Source organism: Hoplias malabaricus, chromosome 9 (genome assembly GCF_029633855.1).
Source record: "Hoplias malabaricus isolate fHopMal1 chromosome 9, fHopMal1.hap1, whole genome shotgun sequence".
Classification (NCBI taxonomy): Eukaryota; Metazoa; Chordata; class Actinopteri; order Characiformes; family Erythrinidae; genus Hoplias; species Hoplias malabaricus.
Window position 1 is genome coordinate 2,392,000 of NC_089808.1, and position 19,232 is coordinate 2,411,231.

General features: G+C 39.4%; 1 protein-coding gene across 1 annotated transcript; it reads right to left on the minus strand.

Annotated features, from left to right (window-relative positions):
• Positions 1-453: 453 nt before the first annotated feature.
• Positions 454-18,382, minus strand: sf1 (splicing factor 1). Its single transcript, XM_066681477.1, has 12 exons — positions 17,984-18,382; positions 15,567-15,695; positions 12,974-13,049; positions 8,971-9,123; positions 8,074-8,163; positions 7,728-7,911; positions 7,461-7,576; positions 3,907-4,014; positions 3,601-3,787; positions 2,478-2,700; positions 2,210-2,374; positions 454-2,016 (listed from the first exon to the last, which is right to left on the minus strand). The coding sequence occupies exons 1-12, from the start codon at positions 18,222-18,224 to the stop codon at positions 1,694-1,696; spliced, it is 1,995 nt and encodes a 664-aa protein (XP_066537574.1). The 5' UTR covers positions 18,225-18,382; the 3' UTR covers positions 454-1,693.
• Positions 18,383-19,232: the final 850 nt, after the last annotated feature.

Sequence of the window (19,232 nt, forward strand, 5' to 3'; positions counted from 1 at the left end):
TATGCAATCCCTAATTGAAAGGTTTAAAGACTGCGCTTCATGCTTTACACAAAGTTGTAAATACCAATGTGCATTTTTAAAAACAACTTTAGGAGTAAGAGTTATTTCAAAAGCATCAATGCCATCAAATAACACCAATAAGTGTGTCACTAGGGAGGTGGATATTTTAGTGACATGACGTACACTTTGTCTGAGAGTTGTTTCAAAACTAGCGCCATCGTTAACTTTGCATAGCCACCTGTTTAAGGTTGTACAAATTCAAGTAAGAAGCTGGAGAATAACACCTACAAGACTCAGTCTGAACCAATTAATGTGGAACTACATACGAGAATATAAAAATTGTGAATAAGAAGCAAAGATTTGCCTCCTAAAATGGCATTTATGGTGGAAGAGAAACAAAAATTATAGATAACATCCATCTCATTTAGAACATTTAATAATGTGTAGTAAAAGCAGGAAAAATCGTGGCGGCTACTTCAGATTTTTAAACTTTTCTGTAGCGTTTTATTGAAATATACACTTGTGTAACTCTGTGGATTATGGCACTTTCCTTTTACCCATTATTGTCTACATTTCTTAAACATGTCTTGCACTCATTTGTGTAGGTTCAGTTTTTCTCAGTGGCTCTCTCCACTATTGAATCTGTATCGCGGTTCCCGTTTTAATTGAGTAACGGCTTGCTGAGGAGGAAAAGAAAACTAACAGGAAGAGGTTTGAAATGTACTTACATTGCCTTATATTTAGCAGGCTAACGTTGGATGTACAAGAAAACCACCAGGGAAAAACTAAATTGGAGATCAAGGCATGAAGTTATTTAACTTCAACTGTGCCATATTTTAAAGTTTGCAGTACGTTTTGCAAAGATTTCCTCAGTGGGCGTCCATGGAGTCCAACAATGGTCTTTCAAAAGTGTAACAAACTACGCAAGTAGTTAACAAGGGACAAAGTAGTGCAGAGACGAGACAAGAACATAAACAAGGCTGCAGTCCTTTTCAAAACCTAAAGACTAAATTTTCAATTATATTTCGGCAGATATTAACAAATACCCATCTTAGTTAAACGTACAAGTGAAATCAGCCACGTTAAATATTGATAAAGCACTACGTTAGCAAAATAAGCTGTCAATCTGTACATCTTGTCATACCTTAATTTAAAGCCATTTCAACTTTTATTTAGCTGAATGTAGCATTACAAAAATACTTAAGGAAGGCAACATCTTCAACAAAAGCTTTTCAGGTTTTGGATATGAATGAACAAAAGATGTTGAATACAATACGTTTTGTCAAATCTTTACAAAGGAAAAAAAAAAATTCCTGCCTAGTATTATAACTTCAATTACTGTGGTTTGGAATGTCAATTTGCACTGACATTTGAGCCAACTGTGAAATAAAGGCCCTGCAAATACATACATACAGACCATTCCCTGCACATCAAAGTACAAACACAAAGAACCAATGAACTGATCAAACACTACAATTTTTAAAATCAGAGACAAATTAAGTTAAGCAAATGTACACATTTCAACCACGCCTACCTCTCAATTTCCATTTTTCAAGCAGGGGGAAAATCTGAACACAAGAGCTGGTCCAAAGCCAGTTGCATTATCAATACAACAAGCACCAACAAGATCCAAGTTTTGTTGTCCATCTTCATTCTTCTGTGGTTGAGCTTGGCCACCGCTTTAACGTGGGGTTTAATTTTGGGGTGGTGGAGGTGGAGGAGCTGGGGGCATACCGAAAGGGGGCATCCCTGGGATCCCCATCATGGTGACAAAGTTTGGATCCATAGGTGGAGGTGGGGGAGGCGGGGCGTACATCATACCTGCTGAGCCTGGAGGTGGGGGAGGAGGAGGGGGAGGGGCACCAGGGGGCAGAGGGGGTTGAACTCCAGGGGGAGGGGGTACCATAGAGGGGTTGCCCATGGGAGGTGGGGGCTGTGCTGCGGATGCAGCTGAAGGCTGGGGTTGCTGCCAGGGAGGCAGGTTTCCTGTGGCTGGAGTTGATGTGGTAGTGGTATCTGCAACAATGAAAAACGGGAATGCAACATAAACAGGATGAATACTTCGTGTACTTTCACTGCAGGAAAAAGGTGCGGGGCCCACAGCGACCAAATAAAGGATACTGGTGTGTTCAGAACAAATTTATATGTAAAAGCACCAAGATTTCCATGTACAGAACACGGCCTTTTACAGATATTACCATACACTTACTCTGTTGCCATGGTAGCTGTGCACTGGTGGCCATGCTGCTGGTTGGTGGAGGGGGAGGAGCCTGCTGTTGCCATGGTGGCAGAGGTCCTGATGGTGGCGGAGGTGGTTGACTGCTGGGAGGAGGTGGAGGAGGTGGCATCATACCCATTGGTGGTGGCATCAAACCTGGAGGGACAATTTTAAAAAAAGGTGCCTCCTGAAATTAATCTGAACACTCAGTAACATACTACACTTACAGAAGTGCTGCTGCTTCTTTTACTTTACTTACCCATTGGGTGTCCAGGAGGAGCTGGGCCCTGGCCCATCGGGGGAGGTGGTGGCTGCATCCATGGTGGGGGCATGCCATTTGGATTGGGGGGCATTGGTGGCCCACCCATATTGGGCATGGGAGGAGGAAAGTTGTGTGGGCCTCCATGACCACCTGGACCACCATGCATGTTATGGAAGCTCCTGTTATCAGAGGGGCCAGAATTCATCCAGGGAGGACGTGTCTGAGAAGAGAGGGACGGTTTAAAACAGTGAATAAAGTTTCAGCATTGTAGACGTGCAGAACCCTGGTGAATTTACTGAAAACAATCTCAGAGTTTATGGTAAAACAGAAGCAGGGGTACCACTTTATACACCTTTTAAATGTGTATTCTTGTTCTAAAGTGGTTTACAATGTGTTTATTAATGGTTAAGGCATAGTTCATTATTGTAATCACTATTTGATTACTATTACATCACTATTTGCATGATGGAAACTAGGTTGACATGTTTAGGAAGCGCCAGTGTCTGCAAATGAGTGTAAAGGCAAACTGGCTCAGTCCTGGATTTCTAGTCTTTCTCCGTCTCTCTGCTCATGGCAGAGGCATCTGGAGTATTTTTTTACAACGGAGAGAACTCCAAATGTTGAAAAGCATGAACCAAATTGAGGATACAGCTGCATTACCCCTTTACCCTCAAAATTGTGCCGTTCCACCTTAAAAAGACACATAGCCTCAGAATGTAAACAAGCAGAGAGCACTACGACTGCCCACAACCGTAGACGTTCCTTAAGTCATTAATGATCATTTATAACACAGACAAAGTACAACAGTGACCTGCTGTTTGCCAAATATCAAACCCACATCTATCTTCAGTTAAACCTCTGATCTCTGGATACTTACCTTACTCTGTCTTCTCCATCAGTTGAAATTAACCCTGTCAGCTTCAGCACATATTTGTAAATGTTTAAAGGCTAAGCAGCAGCTCTATGAAAGTGTCAAACAAATAAATACAGTGGAATTTGAGTTCCTAACTTGTGTTTATTGATAGTCAGAAAACATTATTTCTTACCAATTCAATGAATAAAGGTTTAAAAGACCTGGAATTAGATGCTGTAGGCTTTCTAATTTAAGCTTTGCACTCACTGGAGGTGGCTGGTTGTTACTGGGCCCAGTTCCTCGAGGGCCGCTGGGTTGGGTGGTATTGTGCCCACCGCTGGAGGCAGGAACCGGAGCCTCTCCAAGTTCAGCCATTAGAGAAAGATACTCTTTATCCATACGTGCTTTATCCTGAGCTGACTGTGGTGGCTCACCTTGCCTCTGGGGATAAGAGCTACAATAAAAAGGTGGTTATTATTTTTATTTGCCCTCTGGAAAACACCAGTGCTGTCAGATGTGTCAGTACTTTGTAGAAAACAAAAACAGAATTCACCCTCAGACACTGTCAGTTACCTGGTGAATTTGCAGTCTGAGGCAATGTGTCCAGCTCCTCCACATTTTGTGCACAGGGTTGTGTTGGTGATGCTGCGAGGCTCAGAACTTTGCCACGGGCGCAGAATCCTATGAGAAAAATTCAGCACATTTAAAAGCCCAAACCTTAAAAACCTGACACTTTCTTTTGCACCTTTCACAAGTTTACAGACGTGAACAAAGACAGAAGGCACAGCCTCTGATCTGTCTGCAAAGTTGCATAATTTATTTGACAAATGTCCTCCATTACAGCGAACAGGTGTCATGCAGGAAGCATGGTCTTATTGGAAGATATTTGTAAGATACAAACAGAAATGTCTTAATGTAATGTTCTGTTTTGAATTGTTTAACTGTGAATGCTAAATTGTAAGTAAAATGCAGTTTAGTATGAGCCAATATTAACAGCATTCTCTAAAAAGATTTATATAATATTTTAAAAATTAGGAGGTAGAACTGCACTGTCTTAGAAATGCACATTCCCACCAATCACACTTCCCCCTTCCACATTCTACAGGAATTTTATTTTGAGCAAAATTGTTACCAGGTCAAATGTTCTGCCTCTCTTTTTGGAAACTACATTGTCTGCTGTAGAAAGGAGGTGCTGAGTTAGTTAGTTAGTTATCGTTACACTTATATAGAGCCTTTGCAGATACCCAAGGACGCTTTACAATCTACACTGCTCAGAACGCTCAATTCACACACTGGTGAGAAGTGGCAGCCAAACGCGCACAGCGTACTCTCAACCAGAAACGACCGTCCACCTGGAGGACTGCATTGGGCACTAGGATTTTACCCAGGATGAGATGGTGTTATGGTGCCAGGGACATATTTAGGACACAAACCCTATCAAAGAACCAGCTCCTAGGGAATCAACTCCCAATAGCATTCATTTTCGGTTTCATTATAGAACAAATATGTCATTAAAAAACCTGACATATATATAAATATGTCAAAATCTCTGGCCTAAGCCTCCCCACATTTGGGAGCAGTTTTACATGCTGTAGAAAGGCGCAGATGTTGAGGTGCCTGAGAGGTATATATTTAGGACCAAGCTATACACATCCCAAGCCCCCAGCGTTAAAGAACGATACCAATCTGGTGCAATGTCACATAATGAAATAGTGCTTAATAATCACTAATCAAAATGTGTGGCGTCACTGGCTCAAACGTTCCTTAGCCCATAACTACAGAATTTAAAGAAAATATTTGTTTAAAACGGCCAAACCAAAACAAATGAATGAGACTACTCGGGACAATTGTGGGGGACTACGTGACAACACTCACAAACTTTACAGCTGGATAAGTGACATCACAAACATTACTTTTGAATGATACTTTATTTCATTTAGCAGATGCTTTTATCCAAAGCGACTTACAACGATAGTACAAAAATATAAAAATTAAAACAATGCAACAATAAAAGAGTATGTCTACACACATCAGATAGTTATACTGGCTAATGCAGGTGTTCTCTAAAGAGCTCAGTTTTTAGGAGCTTCTTAAAAGCTGCTCTGGTGGAGTTAGGCAGCATGTTCCACCATCTGGGAACTATGGAAGAGAACAGTCTGAATTGGGTAGTGTGGATGTGGGGTAAAGCAAGGCGCTGTTCAGTGGCCAAGGCGAGACATAGGCCTTTAGGAGCAAATGTAGGTAGTAGGGTGCCTACTCTGTCGTCACCTTGTAAGCGATCGTGCAGGCTTTACATTTGATGCGAGCAGCAACCGGAAACCAGTGGAGCTCAATGAGCAGTGATAGAAACCAACAGAAACAAGACCCTAATAAATGAGACCACTTTGGTGCAATTTAGCCACTGCATTACATAGCAGGTAAGGAAAAGTAATTCCTTAAAAGCAATAACAGCACAAATGATTGCTTCAACAAATGTGTTTTTGTCAGTTTCTGATCATACGAAGGACCAGCTTCACTGAGGTCACATCAGAGTTGACAGACTACACCATAGAGTTGTTGTGTTAATTTGTGGAGGATTGAGAGTCAGGCTAACAGCTGTGATAGTCTGCAGTTGGATGGACATGGTTCAATTTGAAATGAAGACCAAAAAAAATGAACAACGCTAGACAGCAGAAAATTCACCGCCAGATATTTCCCTCAGGCGTGGTTTGGAATTATGGAATGAGTAAAAAGGCAGAAGATAGAAAACGAGGAATGTGAAAAATATGCTGCCTTTGTTTCTTTCCTGGCACCACATTTAACTCCCGTTGCAAAGAGTGCCCTACACCCTAAATAGTACACTTTAAAGATTTATATTTAAATAATAATACAGTTTAGAGCAGGGGTCCTCAAACATTTTAATCAAAGGGCCACCTCAGTTTTTCAGCCTTTCAGGAGGCTGTACTGCAGCACTCTATACACCACGTCAAAGTCATAAATACTGTGAAGTTAAAGCTATTTTTATTTCAAGATTAAAGTCATAATATTTCAAAAAATGTAACAGCACTGAAGACAGGATGGCAATTCGTTACGTTTCCGAACGCATATTGAGTTTTGTAGTGCACGTGTGAGTGTAGTGCACTGGGAAAACCTTTTTGCTGAATCTCCAAAACACTGGATTGAACTGACCCTAAAACGTGATCATAGCTGGTGGCAGTGTCCCTCAATCAATACGAGACACAAAGCGGACGGTGCCTCTCACACAGCTGCGTGTTTAAAATGCTTTGTCTCCTTACACCCACAGCCTCTCACACGTTAAGGCGAAACACTAACGCCTATCCTGTTACTGGTGTTAGTTCACGGGGCAGGACTCAGAGTACAGAATAAGGTCTTTGTACAAAAATACATTGACTAAACACTGACAGACCAACGTATTGTTGGGACAATTCAGTAGTCGCAGAATTGGTTTAGAGACACGTCCATACGTCTCTACCCAAATCTACCCCTGGCCAGACCACATGCTTTTCTGCTGTAGTTAAAGGGGCCAGTCAAATGTATACGGCCTATAGTTTCAAAAAGACCCCTGGTTTACAGGAAGATGCTGAAATTCAGCTTTGGGGTTGTGGCAGTGTAACTGCAGAGTGACACACACACACCAATGCACGAGCAGTGTTTCCGCTACATATATTTAGCAGCGGCGGCAGGCTGCGGCTTAATTATTATCGATGCTCCGTCAGAATTTAAACAATTACATGAAACTGCAATTACAAAGCATTACTAGTATTTTAACTTGTAATTTAACAGACAAATAACAATAAACACATGCTGGTGATGGGTTATATACATCATAAAGGATTTAAAAAAGGTAATATGGATGACATCCATAGCTTTTCTTTTATCAGAAAAACTCACTGCAGCCTTAAAGAACAGCTTAAAAAAAAATAACAAATAAAGTCGTTAATTTCTAAATAATAAACTAATTTTATCTCGAAATACTACGACCCAGACTATCTAACCAGATCTTATTAGATTCAGAGCTAATACTTCACTAACCAAGCAAATAAACAAGGAAACAAATCAACCAACTGTGTATTTAGACACCTTAGAAGGTCCCGTGTAGAGGCAGATTGATATGAAGTAACCCTTACCTGTTGTCATCTTCTCTTAGAGTGCCATTGAGTCGAGCCAGCTCCCTCAGCTGCATCTTCCTCAGGTCATTCTGGTCCTCCGGTGTCTCAATGCCCTGCTTTAGAATATTACGGATCTACAGGAAACAACAGAACATCAACTAACAGACACTTTCGAGTTTTGTAAAAATTGGCAGCAAAAAATATATAATAAATAATCTGATATGACAAAAACTGAATAAGATCTCTCTACACTGTTTTAATCCGATTCAAAGAAACATTCCTCACCTGCTCTACGGCTTTCTTGACATTCTCCATGGTGTTAGCAGTGACAAGGGCATGTAGAGGCTCATCCTCCCCAGGAAGCATCTGCCCATCCTTACGGCCCACTTTCCCTTCCTTCACAGAGCCTTTACCACGAATCATGATCTTGGCGCAACATTCTTTCTCGATATTTTTGAGCGTATTGCCACTATGGGACAAAGTAGCAGAAACAGTGACTAACATTTATCTACATAATATACATAGAAAGTCCAAGAAGTCTATAAATGTGACAGTGTGTCAGATGCTCTGATTATACACGTACCCACTCGCTTAGAATTAAAGCAAATTGCCAAGTGCATATAATACCTACCGTGGCCCAATCAAAAGTCCAACAAAGTTAATTTCCGGATACTCGTCTTGTGGAATCATCACCTTATCACTGACTCTGGTGGCTGGAGGTCTTAGAGAAAATAGAAAACTCAAATTTTAGGGAAGAATCCAGATTTCCACAGCTATACCAACCAGAATATGGTCACATACTGACATTCTACATTATAATTTTTTTCTGCTACAGTGGAACCTGTACTAACGAGCTTTCCAAGATACGAACCGGGCATTTGAATATTTTTTGCCTCCACCAACAAACCACGACTCTAAAAACGAACACGAGGCTCTGCCGAGCCGGCGGCTGTAAATGGCCACTGACCCCAATAGGTGAGTCTCCCAGTGCCCAGACTTGAGTGAGCTTTTAAGATTAGCACATTGTAGCATTAGTGTAAATACCAGACATTGAAATTCGTGCTAAGTTAAGCCGTATCTACGCTTCGTCTCCCCACATTCACCACCTACTCTCCGTTATTCCCCCCACCCCCAGTCATACAGCCAGTGCCTGTGTTACTCCTCCAGCCAGTCGTCACGTCTTCAAGGTAGCGATGTGTAACCACTTACAACTTTATTTATTTTTTATTACTGTTACCACTGTATTTCTCTTTTATTTTTTAGTAACGCTACATGTATTTTTTTTTACTAATTTGAGAGCGTCGTAAACATATATCAGTGCAAAAAGGGTGACTTTCGGGGCGGGGGCTGGAACGCATTAATTGCTTTTCCATTATTTTAAATGGGGAAAATTGACTCGAGAAACGAACTTTTCCACTTACGAACCGGGTCACGGAACGGATCAAGTTCGTAGGTAGAGGTTCCACTGTATATTATGTTAATAGATTGATAGATAAATAAAACAAATCTATATAAGGGAAACGCTTACTTATAGTCAGCAGGGGGCTTAAACTCCGGGTTCAGCCCAACCATCTCAGTGATGAGTGAATGCCTCTCCTCCTCCAGCTTTTTGCGGGTACGGTACTCACGTGTATTCAGCCTCTTCCCCTCACTGTTATAAATCGGCTCAGGAGAAGGGGATCTATTGATGAAAAGAGGAACAGACAGGAAAATTCAAGTGCCATTAATTTCTGAAAGTTCATTTTTGTTTAAGGTTTGGCAAATACCAAAAGAATTTGCTCATGTCACTAGCCCTAGCTATTAACTGAATTCATGGTTTTTTTTTGTTGTTTTTTGGTCACTTGAAAACAGAATGCCAGAGTAGTATCAAAGCATGGTAGAGTTAAAGTAGAAATGAGGGGAAAAAAAGACCAACACTGGCAGATAAGGGAAAAAATAATGGAGGATTTCCACTGCAGAATTTTACAACAATGGGAACAATCTGTTACCTAGGTCTAAGAAAAAGTGAGTGTTCCCAAAAGAAATGCTGATAGATGCCAGTATATGATCCCTGTCTGGAGCTTTAGTTGTATCTGTCTATTGGACTCTCAGAAAGAAATATATTCATTTCTATTTTTCAAGTGGGGCCACCAACACTTGCAGTGGTGTCTCTGTGGAAGCTGAACTACCCATTCACACTGGAGCAAGTGGACATCTGGCACATGAAATATCTTTGGCTGTCTGTGGCAGACTTTCCACTCCTGAAGAGCATTCTAGAGGTGGCTCCAATCATTACCTTACCCCTGGAAGCTGCTGTTATGCTGCGTTACGAAGCTCTGCATTTGAAAAAGGTTACGAAAGGGGGAATTTGGGTTAGAGAAAATGAATAATGATTAAGAAGTCAACCTTTCAGATAACTCTCAAAAAAATTAGAGAGCTGCATTGTGTTAACATGTTCATGAGAGACAACTCAAAGAGGAGGAAAGTGAATAAAAAATAATAAAAGTTAACAAAAAAAAAAGATAGAGGAAAGTCTCTCTGTTTGGATCACAAACTCCACCGTCGACAACCTGAAATACCCCCAGAATTTGTTTTGCTTATTGGAAATGGGGAAGTGATCATTCCTAAATCCTGGAGTAAAACTGATCTTCAGAAAGGACCTTGTTTTTGTTGCGCTGTAAAAACTTTGGATTAAGATTATGTTGGACAGACTACGGCAGGAAGAGAGAGCTGGGCTTGTGGCTAGCAAAGAGACACTCTCATCTGAGCAACATTAAATATTCCTGCTTTAAAATTAGAGGCTTATGCAAACTAAGTGCAAGCCATTGTTATTAGGGTTATGGTTACTCCAGAAAACAGCGTCAGAGTTCTCCTCCAAGAGAAGTGTTCCAGTGTGGAAATCTGGAATAATGTTAGCATTCCTGGACAAAACCATGGAAGTCCCTTTATGGAAAATCATTAGTGACCGTCAGAACAACCAACAAAATTGTATTTTTAATGCGTAATTGAGACTTTTAGCAAGTTGGGTCAACTGATCATCAATCTGGGTTAAAGAGAGCTTATAATACTTTCATCCTTACACAAAAAACAACAAGCACAGCTAAATAAATTATAATAATTTTTGCTACTTAAATTGTAAGTTTTAAGACTGAACAACTAATTTCAGTCCATATGCAATGTTTTAATATACATTCAATTATACAGTATACAGATGAATTATTACAAAAATTACAAACCCCAATTCCAGATGGGAAAAATTTAGGAGACTATGCAAAATACAAAATAAAACAGAATGCAATGCATTTTTAAACCCCATAGTTAATTGAAAATTTTACATGTTGAAACTGAAACAATTTGTTTAGTTGGTTATTTTAAAATGTGCCCATTTTAAATGTAATGCCAGAAACAAAAAAATTGGTCAAGTTGTGTAATTCTACAAAAACAAATCAGCTTAATTGGCAAAATTGAGTTTTAAAAAAAGCACCCCACAAAGGCTGAGTCTCTCAGAAGTAAAGGGGGATTCACCATTCTAGAAAAGACTGTATTGGCAAATAATTCAAGAATAACTCAAATTTTTTCCTTCTACGGTACATAATTTTTATAGAGAATTCTGAGAAATCTATGTACGCACAGGACAAAGTCTAAAACCACTATTGGACAACTGTGGTCTTCAGGCCCTCAGTTGGCAGTGAATTAAAATTCGAAAAGCATGGCTCTTAGGAGATTCTGGCTGCTAAACTACCCCAGACCTGTCACCCACTGAAATGATAAACACTATAACAGACCTTGAGTGGTTGAGCAGCTGACCTCCTACAACAAGCAAGAATGGGAAACAATTCACTTTCGAAATGACAGCAATTATCTCCTCACTTCCCAAACATTTAAAATATTTGGAACGCAACATGCCCCTGTATCAACTGGAATTTCTGGCATCAAATGGGCAAACATTAAAAAATTACATTATTTCAGCAGCAACATATAAAATGTACTTTGTACTTACTGCATTTAAATGATTTACACATCATTGCATTCTATTTTATTTTCAGTTGCTCATTGTCCCAACCTGTTTGGAAATCGGGTGTGCACAAATTATGGATAAAACTAAAAGAGAAGAAATTAGCCAAAATCTGTGTCCCCTGGTACTCTGAGAAACATTTCTTCAAGCACAGCATGAAGACATGCCATTACAACAAATTCTATGCTCCAAAGAGGAACATCATAAAAAGAAAATTAAACTGTCACAACATCTAAATTAGTATGAAAATGAATAATTACTGGAATTAAGAATAATATCAATAAATAACCTTTGTATGAACTGCAGGTTATATGATCTACAAACTGTAAAACCTCTCTAAACCATAAAAAAACAAACAAAAAGTATATTTCTACCTAACTGAATAAGTTGTTTTCTGGATTAAAGGGACTGTATAATATAAGTGGACTAATTAAAATAAAGGAAGCATATAAGAAAAATGCATATCTTTACGTTTACCACATGTTCAATCTGGTAAAATGCATTTTAAAATATTTTTTCCAAAGTTGGACATACTATTTTACTCTTACCAGGCATTTTTATAAACAGATGCATTCAAATAATGAATAATAATAAACATAAATACTGAGATACATGTGCGCTGAATCATATTGTGCAAATACAAAGTATTATCATCCAAATGCAAAGGTCACTGTTATGCAGCAACAACACAGCATCTACATCAAAAAATTTTATGTGGAGCGGCCTAATACGACACAGTCAATTTATCTTGCAATGGCAGTAAGAGCAGTCTGAAATGCTTCCTTTACTTTAAAGCTAATAGCTTAGTTAAAAGGGGAATTTCAACCATAATGTCCCTTGTATTTTCATATTTGTTGTCTTTAGCGTTTTACCAATAACAGAAGAAGCTAAATGCTTTCCAAGATAGAGAAATGGCTTTGCCGTTGAAGATAACCTCATTTTTTACTTCTTAAAATAAATAAATAATCTCTTTTTGGCAGACCTGGTGATTCATAATTCTGTAGCAAGCATTCAATATACTGAAAAGCATGGTTCTGTTCTTGTTTTTTGTCTGTGCCCATCACTGACGGACAAATATGAAAATTATCTGTGGATGGAATTCTCCTTTAAGTGCCACAGTCTGGTCATGCCTTTGCTTCTCCAGATGTTTAACTCACCATAAACCAAAATTAAAAACTGAATTCAAGCAAATACTAGGTGGGGAGAGGGAGAACAAACTCCACACTGCTATAAAAAGAAAGCTACCTTATAAGAGGTGGCATAGGATTCCTAAATTTTACAGGTTAACGTAAAAACTGGAGAAGCAAAGCTATGATATTCCCTGACGGAGTACTTACATAATAAACAAGAATAACTTGAAATCTATATGCCACCTTTTCTAAAAGATAATTACTAACTTCTTTTTAACTCTCTCTATATATATATTCATATATGCACTGCATATAAATCAAATACACTTCTCTTAAAATTGCACTTCATAATTGAGGAAGAGGTAAAGAAAGAGTTACTGTTGTTGGGTTTAAATGGTTATTCCGACCTGTCCTCAGGATTAACAGGGATTCCCAGGTCTCCTGTACGCAGTTTACGAGTCAGGTCTTCTATCTGCAGTTGGACTGGAAGAAATCAGGTTAGGAAAGAAAAAAAAAAAGAAAAGAAAAAGAAAAGAAAAAACAAGGATGGAGAAAAATGCGGTTAGCAGCAAAAAATACCTCAAAACAGAGTGCATTTCACTTCAGTGGCACAAATCATTAAGGTTAAAACAAATGAAAATTTGACATAAATCAAGGTCAACATTTAAGACCTTCAATGCTACAAAAAAAAAATCGGAACCCCTTCCTAAGTTCAGGGAATTTATGGAAAACATATTTAGTAATTTGTACTACACAACAAGCATGCATTTTAAGACACATTCATTTAATAATCAGTAGAAAAACACACTAAATATTAAAACTAGAAATAAGAAATGCAGGAAGGGTTTGAAATAAGCATTTAATTTCTGAGGGGAGGGGAGAAACAAAAAGAAAAATATTTAACGATAGTTCACTGAGGCAGGCTTCCACTGCAATACAATATTTTTTTAATTTCTGCACAATTGTATAAATCTTTTCTGCTTAAAAACATCACTCCCATTTAATGTGAGACTTATAGGGATGTGTGTGAGGTCACAAAAATAGGAAGTCTGCCAAAGCAAACATCATAAAATTATCATTCCTAAAGCTCAGTGACTTGGGCCATGACACTTTTAACTGGGGAGTAACAAAGCATGCTAGTTTAAAAAATGTGAATGCACCACATTTGCATATTCACCAAAAAGAAAGCACAAGAATAAAGTTAGGCTGAGGATAAGACTTGGGCTACACACATTGTGGATGTAATTAATGGAAACTGATGATTGACAGACTGTGCGCTAACCTACAAGCCTTACAGGTATACAGTTATGTTCCATGGACTGTCTCTTCTGCCGAGAACGAGCAAGAAAAATGCAAAAACTAACAAACGTCAAGAGATCAAAAAGGTAAGTCAGTACTACAAGTGGGGAAAATAATTTAACCACAAACTTCAACAATGTCAATAACACTGTTATTGACAGGCCACTTGAGTGGTGATGTACCATTAGAGCAGAAGCCTAACCAAACATTTAGTTTTAGATTTACAGCATGTAGCAACTTTTAAACCACACACAAAACAAAAATGATCCTTTAGGCATGCGAACTACATTATTATGTACCCCTAATATTCATACTTGAATTTATTATTTAACATATGTTACATGGACTCAAACCATCTTCTATTATCTATATTATGTTTCATTCATTATCTGTAACCCTTATCCAATTCAGGGTCACGGTGGGTCCAGAGCCTACCTGGAATCATTGGGCGCAAGGCAGGAATACACCCTGGAGGGGGCGCCAGTCCTTCACAGGGCAACACACACACACACACACATTCACACCTACGGAAACTTTTGAATTGCCAATCCACCTACCAACGTGTGTTTTTGGACTGTGGGAGGAAACCAGAGCACCCGGAGGAAACCCACGCGGACACGGGGAGAACACACCAAACTCCTCACAGACAGTCACCCGGAGTGGGAATCGAACCCACAACCTCCAGGCCCCTGGAGCTGTGTGACTGCGACACTACCTGCTGCGCCACCGTGCCGCCCCATCCCCAATTTTTAGAATATAAATAACATTTGAATAACAAGACAAGTGTGGAACAGCTATTAGACCACTTTTGTTTGAGCACATTTTTTATACTCAGTAAATTGAGAGAAAATTAAAAGGACAAACATCAAATCAAGTGGCCAAACGTTGAAGAAAATGTTAAGTGATCAAGGATAGAGAACACCAGTGTACATGATGCATTAGTCACATGGGGATTTAAATACAACTAAACCACATGCCACTTCAGAGCAAGCACCCAACAGGAATGGGGACAGTGATTTCATTACACAGTACATTCAAACACTGGAGATGAAGATGACTGCAATTCATGTTAGGCCTGCATTGCCTGTTCTTTGCCCAATCTGACTGGTTAAGGCATTTTCCATGGTTAACATGAGCAGTGATGACATCCTGCAGCCAGAAGACAATTCACAACAAGTAGCAACATCAGAGAGTGACAGTGGGTGTCTGATTATAGATATCTGATAACACAAGCCTTACCAAGAATGCAAACCATTCCAAACCATGAGAACCAGTGCCTTTCTTAAACCTTTCATGCAATCATAACACACCCCCAACTAATAGTCGGGTTTAAACTGGAGAAATTTAAAATAAGGCACCTTGTACTAGTGTTTCAAGCATGGTGAGCATGATCAGACATTAATGACTTTTACGGCAAATAGCTGCATATGAACTGCGTCTGATTTTTGTGGGCAGAACTTTAGCATGCACAATCAGTAATGTCTGAACATCCCAGGGAAATATTTTTTTAACTGAAGATATTCATCATCCACGTCCTCTGTATGATGTGCAATTTGTTATGAAGCAATGGGCACATAACTTGGACTGAAAAGAAATTAAAAAGGAGCGGAGTGGAGTATAAATATTTTGCAAAAAATGTCCACCATTAAAACGCAAATAGAATTTCAGACATTTAGGTGAGGAAACGTGATCAAGAATTACCTATATAAGCTCGCTCCTGTTCACGGGTGAGCCCTGGAGGAATAACAGTGGGCATTCCTGGGATAACAGTCTTCTGATCAGGTGTCTCACTGCTCCAGCGGCTCTTTTTCCTTTTCTTCTGACCCACATCTGTCAAAAGTTATGTAACAAAAAACAAAAAGAATAAAATTAACTGAGTTTACTCTGTAAAAACACTGGTTAGCAATAAATAAATAACTTAGCATAATAAAGTTAGCATCATATACTGAATACACCACGGTAAAATATCCAGGACTAATCCCACAAAACAAAAGGACAAACAACTGTTGTGATTTATTTCAATTATGCTCACAGCATATATTTAAGAGGGAAAAAAAACACTTCCAGAACAGTTTGGACAAACAGGACATAGAACAAAGCCGAAATTGTGTGTGTTGAAATTGAGATATTGTGTTAATATTTTATAATGAATTAAAGGGTAATTGTTAATAGGTCAGCATATTTAATTGAGTTCAATATCATTAAAGGCTTCAAAGAACCTGCAGAAATCTCTAAAGGCAAGGTACAATGCACAAAACCAGTACAAGCTGCCAGTGATTTGCCATAAAAGAGTTAGCTACACAGTTCTCAAGGGAGCTTCCGATTCCTGATTCTGAAGTTGCACAGCTAAAAATTTAGACAAGCAGCCACACAGGTGAGAGAGGCTCTATTCTCCTTATTACAGGTCAGAGGAGCATCTCAATCATTTTGAAGCTGTCATATTAAAGGCTAAGCACCAGCTACATGTAAGTGTCAAACAAGTAAATACAGTGGAATGAGTCCCTAACTTGTGTTTATTGATAGTCAGAAAACATGTTATTTCTTACTAATTTAAGGAATAAGGTTTAAAATACTGCTAAGGACACTCACTTCGCCTGTTTTAGTTGGTGTTAGTTAACGTTAGCTTGACTCGCTAAACTCGGTGGCTCAGATTATACTCGGCTACGTAGCTGCATTACGGAGGTTTATAGTGTCGGATGAATTCGAGTTCGACTTCGATCACATTTACAAGAATAACGGTACCTCTACATTTGAGTTTAGCTTATTGCTAGGCTATTGTCATGAATAATGTTGGTTATTTAGCTAGATACTGTCATAACAGTCGGTCATAACGGTGTTTTACCGCGGCGTCGTTCGGCTGTTGTCCACCAGTGACGTCACGGTCGCGTTCGAGAATTTCTGTAGAGAGCTCGGGTTTTTCCGTCAATTTAATAAAATTGTCAGTTTTAAAGCAAATTAAGCTGCTATTTTCATTTTAATTCATACTTATATCTGTCAGTAACTACAATAATGTGGAATATTCATGGAGGTCCATTAAGTGGTGCTTAGCCTTTAAGGTTAAAATACGACAGTGCTTCTTTAAATACAGGGTTTAAATGATTTGCACATCATTTCATTTTGTTTTTATTACAATGTCCCTAATGTTGGGGGAAAAATGTTTGTAAAACAAAAAAAGGAAATGCAATATTAAAAGGAACACAAGGTAGTGTTTAGTATTTTTTTTTTAACCTAAAAATTACAGCTTTCAAACCATGGGCATGCTTCAATGACCAATAACAGGGAGAATAGTGCATCTGTAGAAGATACCCCAGGCTCAGCAGTGCAGAAACTGTACTATGTAACTTTTGGAGGAAGGTATGAAACCACCTCCATCTCCACCGATTTCAGGACACTGCTGTAAAGGTGTATTACACTCTGAAACACTAAGCAAAGCCCAGGAGCAACAATAATAAATGTTACTGTGTGTTCCCTGAATATGTATTTTTTTAATTGCTAAACAAGTGTTCAGTTCTTTTTTAATTATCCCGGGTTTACCTAGGATTTGGATGCAAAATGTTTTAAATCAAGTGCTGGAGGCAACCACAATAAATGAGGGTTTATTTATATGAGGGATACATTTGTTTACTTCTTTTAAATAAATAATTAATTATTCAGCCGCAGTGCTTGACAGAGTTACAGTTACAGTCCCTTCAACGCCCTAGAGATCACGCCGTTTACTGCACCTCTTCGTTAGGACGAGCACCGAACAAACGGGTCCCATCAGACCACAGCTCGTTCAGTTGCTTAAATAAAGACGGATTAATACACCATTGCTATCAGTGAATTAATGTTACGACACCTTTCCCCCCCCTCAGGTGCAGTTTCAGAACATTCTGGAGACTTTATCAGGGAGGGTTAGCTGAACAATGACATGTCAAATACTGGGCATTACCGCGAAGTGTTAATGTTATATGTGATAACTACACTTTTGTTTTCTGCTATAACATATCAAAACGATATCTCCGTCATATAATTTACTACAAACGCATCCTCGACTATCGTTATCGTGGTATTGTAATTTCTTTAGATATATCGCCCACCTCTAGGTTACCGTTTCACTCCACGCGGTTATACATTACCTCCTCCTTGGCTCGGCAGACCAGCTGAGGTAGGGTTCGCAAATGTGGGCGCGGGCACTCCCGCGAACTGTGGTAAGGACACACTGGGCATTGGATGCTGCTGGAAGTTCTGCAGTGGGAAGGAGACGGCGGGCCCGGGCGCAGCCATGAGCCCCGAGCCGGGACCCGCGTCGAAGCCGCGCTTTGCGCCGATGCTCGGGTGAAGCTTCCCCAGCGGGGTGGCGTTCGCTCCCGTGGCCATTTCGCACTTTTGTATCTGCCTCTCGTTGGCTAATATCTCCCTTTCTTAATCCTATCACAGACTGCTATTTTATTCAAACAAAAACAACCCGAGCTCGCCGTTAACTATACAACCGCTCTGACGCCCGACGGTCGGTTAAGATGGCGTCTGTTGAGGTGGACAAAGGAGGTTCAGGGTCAGGCTGTTAGCGCTGTCATTGGTCAGATTTAGCGTCAATCACACCATTCTAAACTCTGATTGAACGGGAACAGGCGTACGCTTGTCCCACCCCACGGTTTTTTCTCGACCCGTGATTGGATGTCCTAGCGCTCAGTAATCTCTCTCAGCCACCCAAAAGGCTGACTTAAATAAAACCTCTTGCTAAACATATCGTCAAATCTGTCGGTTTGCACGTCAGTAAATATTCACATATTCATATATTATATATATATTTTTTTCAAATTGCAGATTTTATAGAAGAGAGTTTAGACGCATTTTCCCCCACTCCAGCAGCCAGAATAAGAAAAAAAAATTATATATATATATATATATATATCTTCATCAAATTCCGCAACCTGTGCACTCGACACAATTCCAACAAACCTACTTTAAAGAAGTACTACCAGTTATGATCAAACTAGGTCTGTCGAGGTTAATGCGATAATAACGCATTAACGCGGTTAAAAAAAATAAAATGGTGCCGTTAACGCAAATTCTATTTGGCCCTGCGTGTCATCCGTAGTAGTGATCTTCGATATCACCGATTTCCTTTTCCGTTGGTATCAGCGATACAGATCTGATACTGTGTGCAATTGTGCCTAATGTTCCAGACAGCGAGCATATATCGATCCACTGGCATAAGATATTTGCACACCACTGACTGTAGACCACTGCTAGTCCACCATCGGACCCCTCAGATTACTGACCTGTACAGGATAGAACTCTTTCATAATCTCCTCACACAGATTTTACATTCACAGAGACTTTTATTCTGGAAAACAAATTGTTTTGCATTGCCAACAACTATGA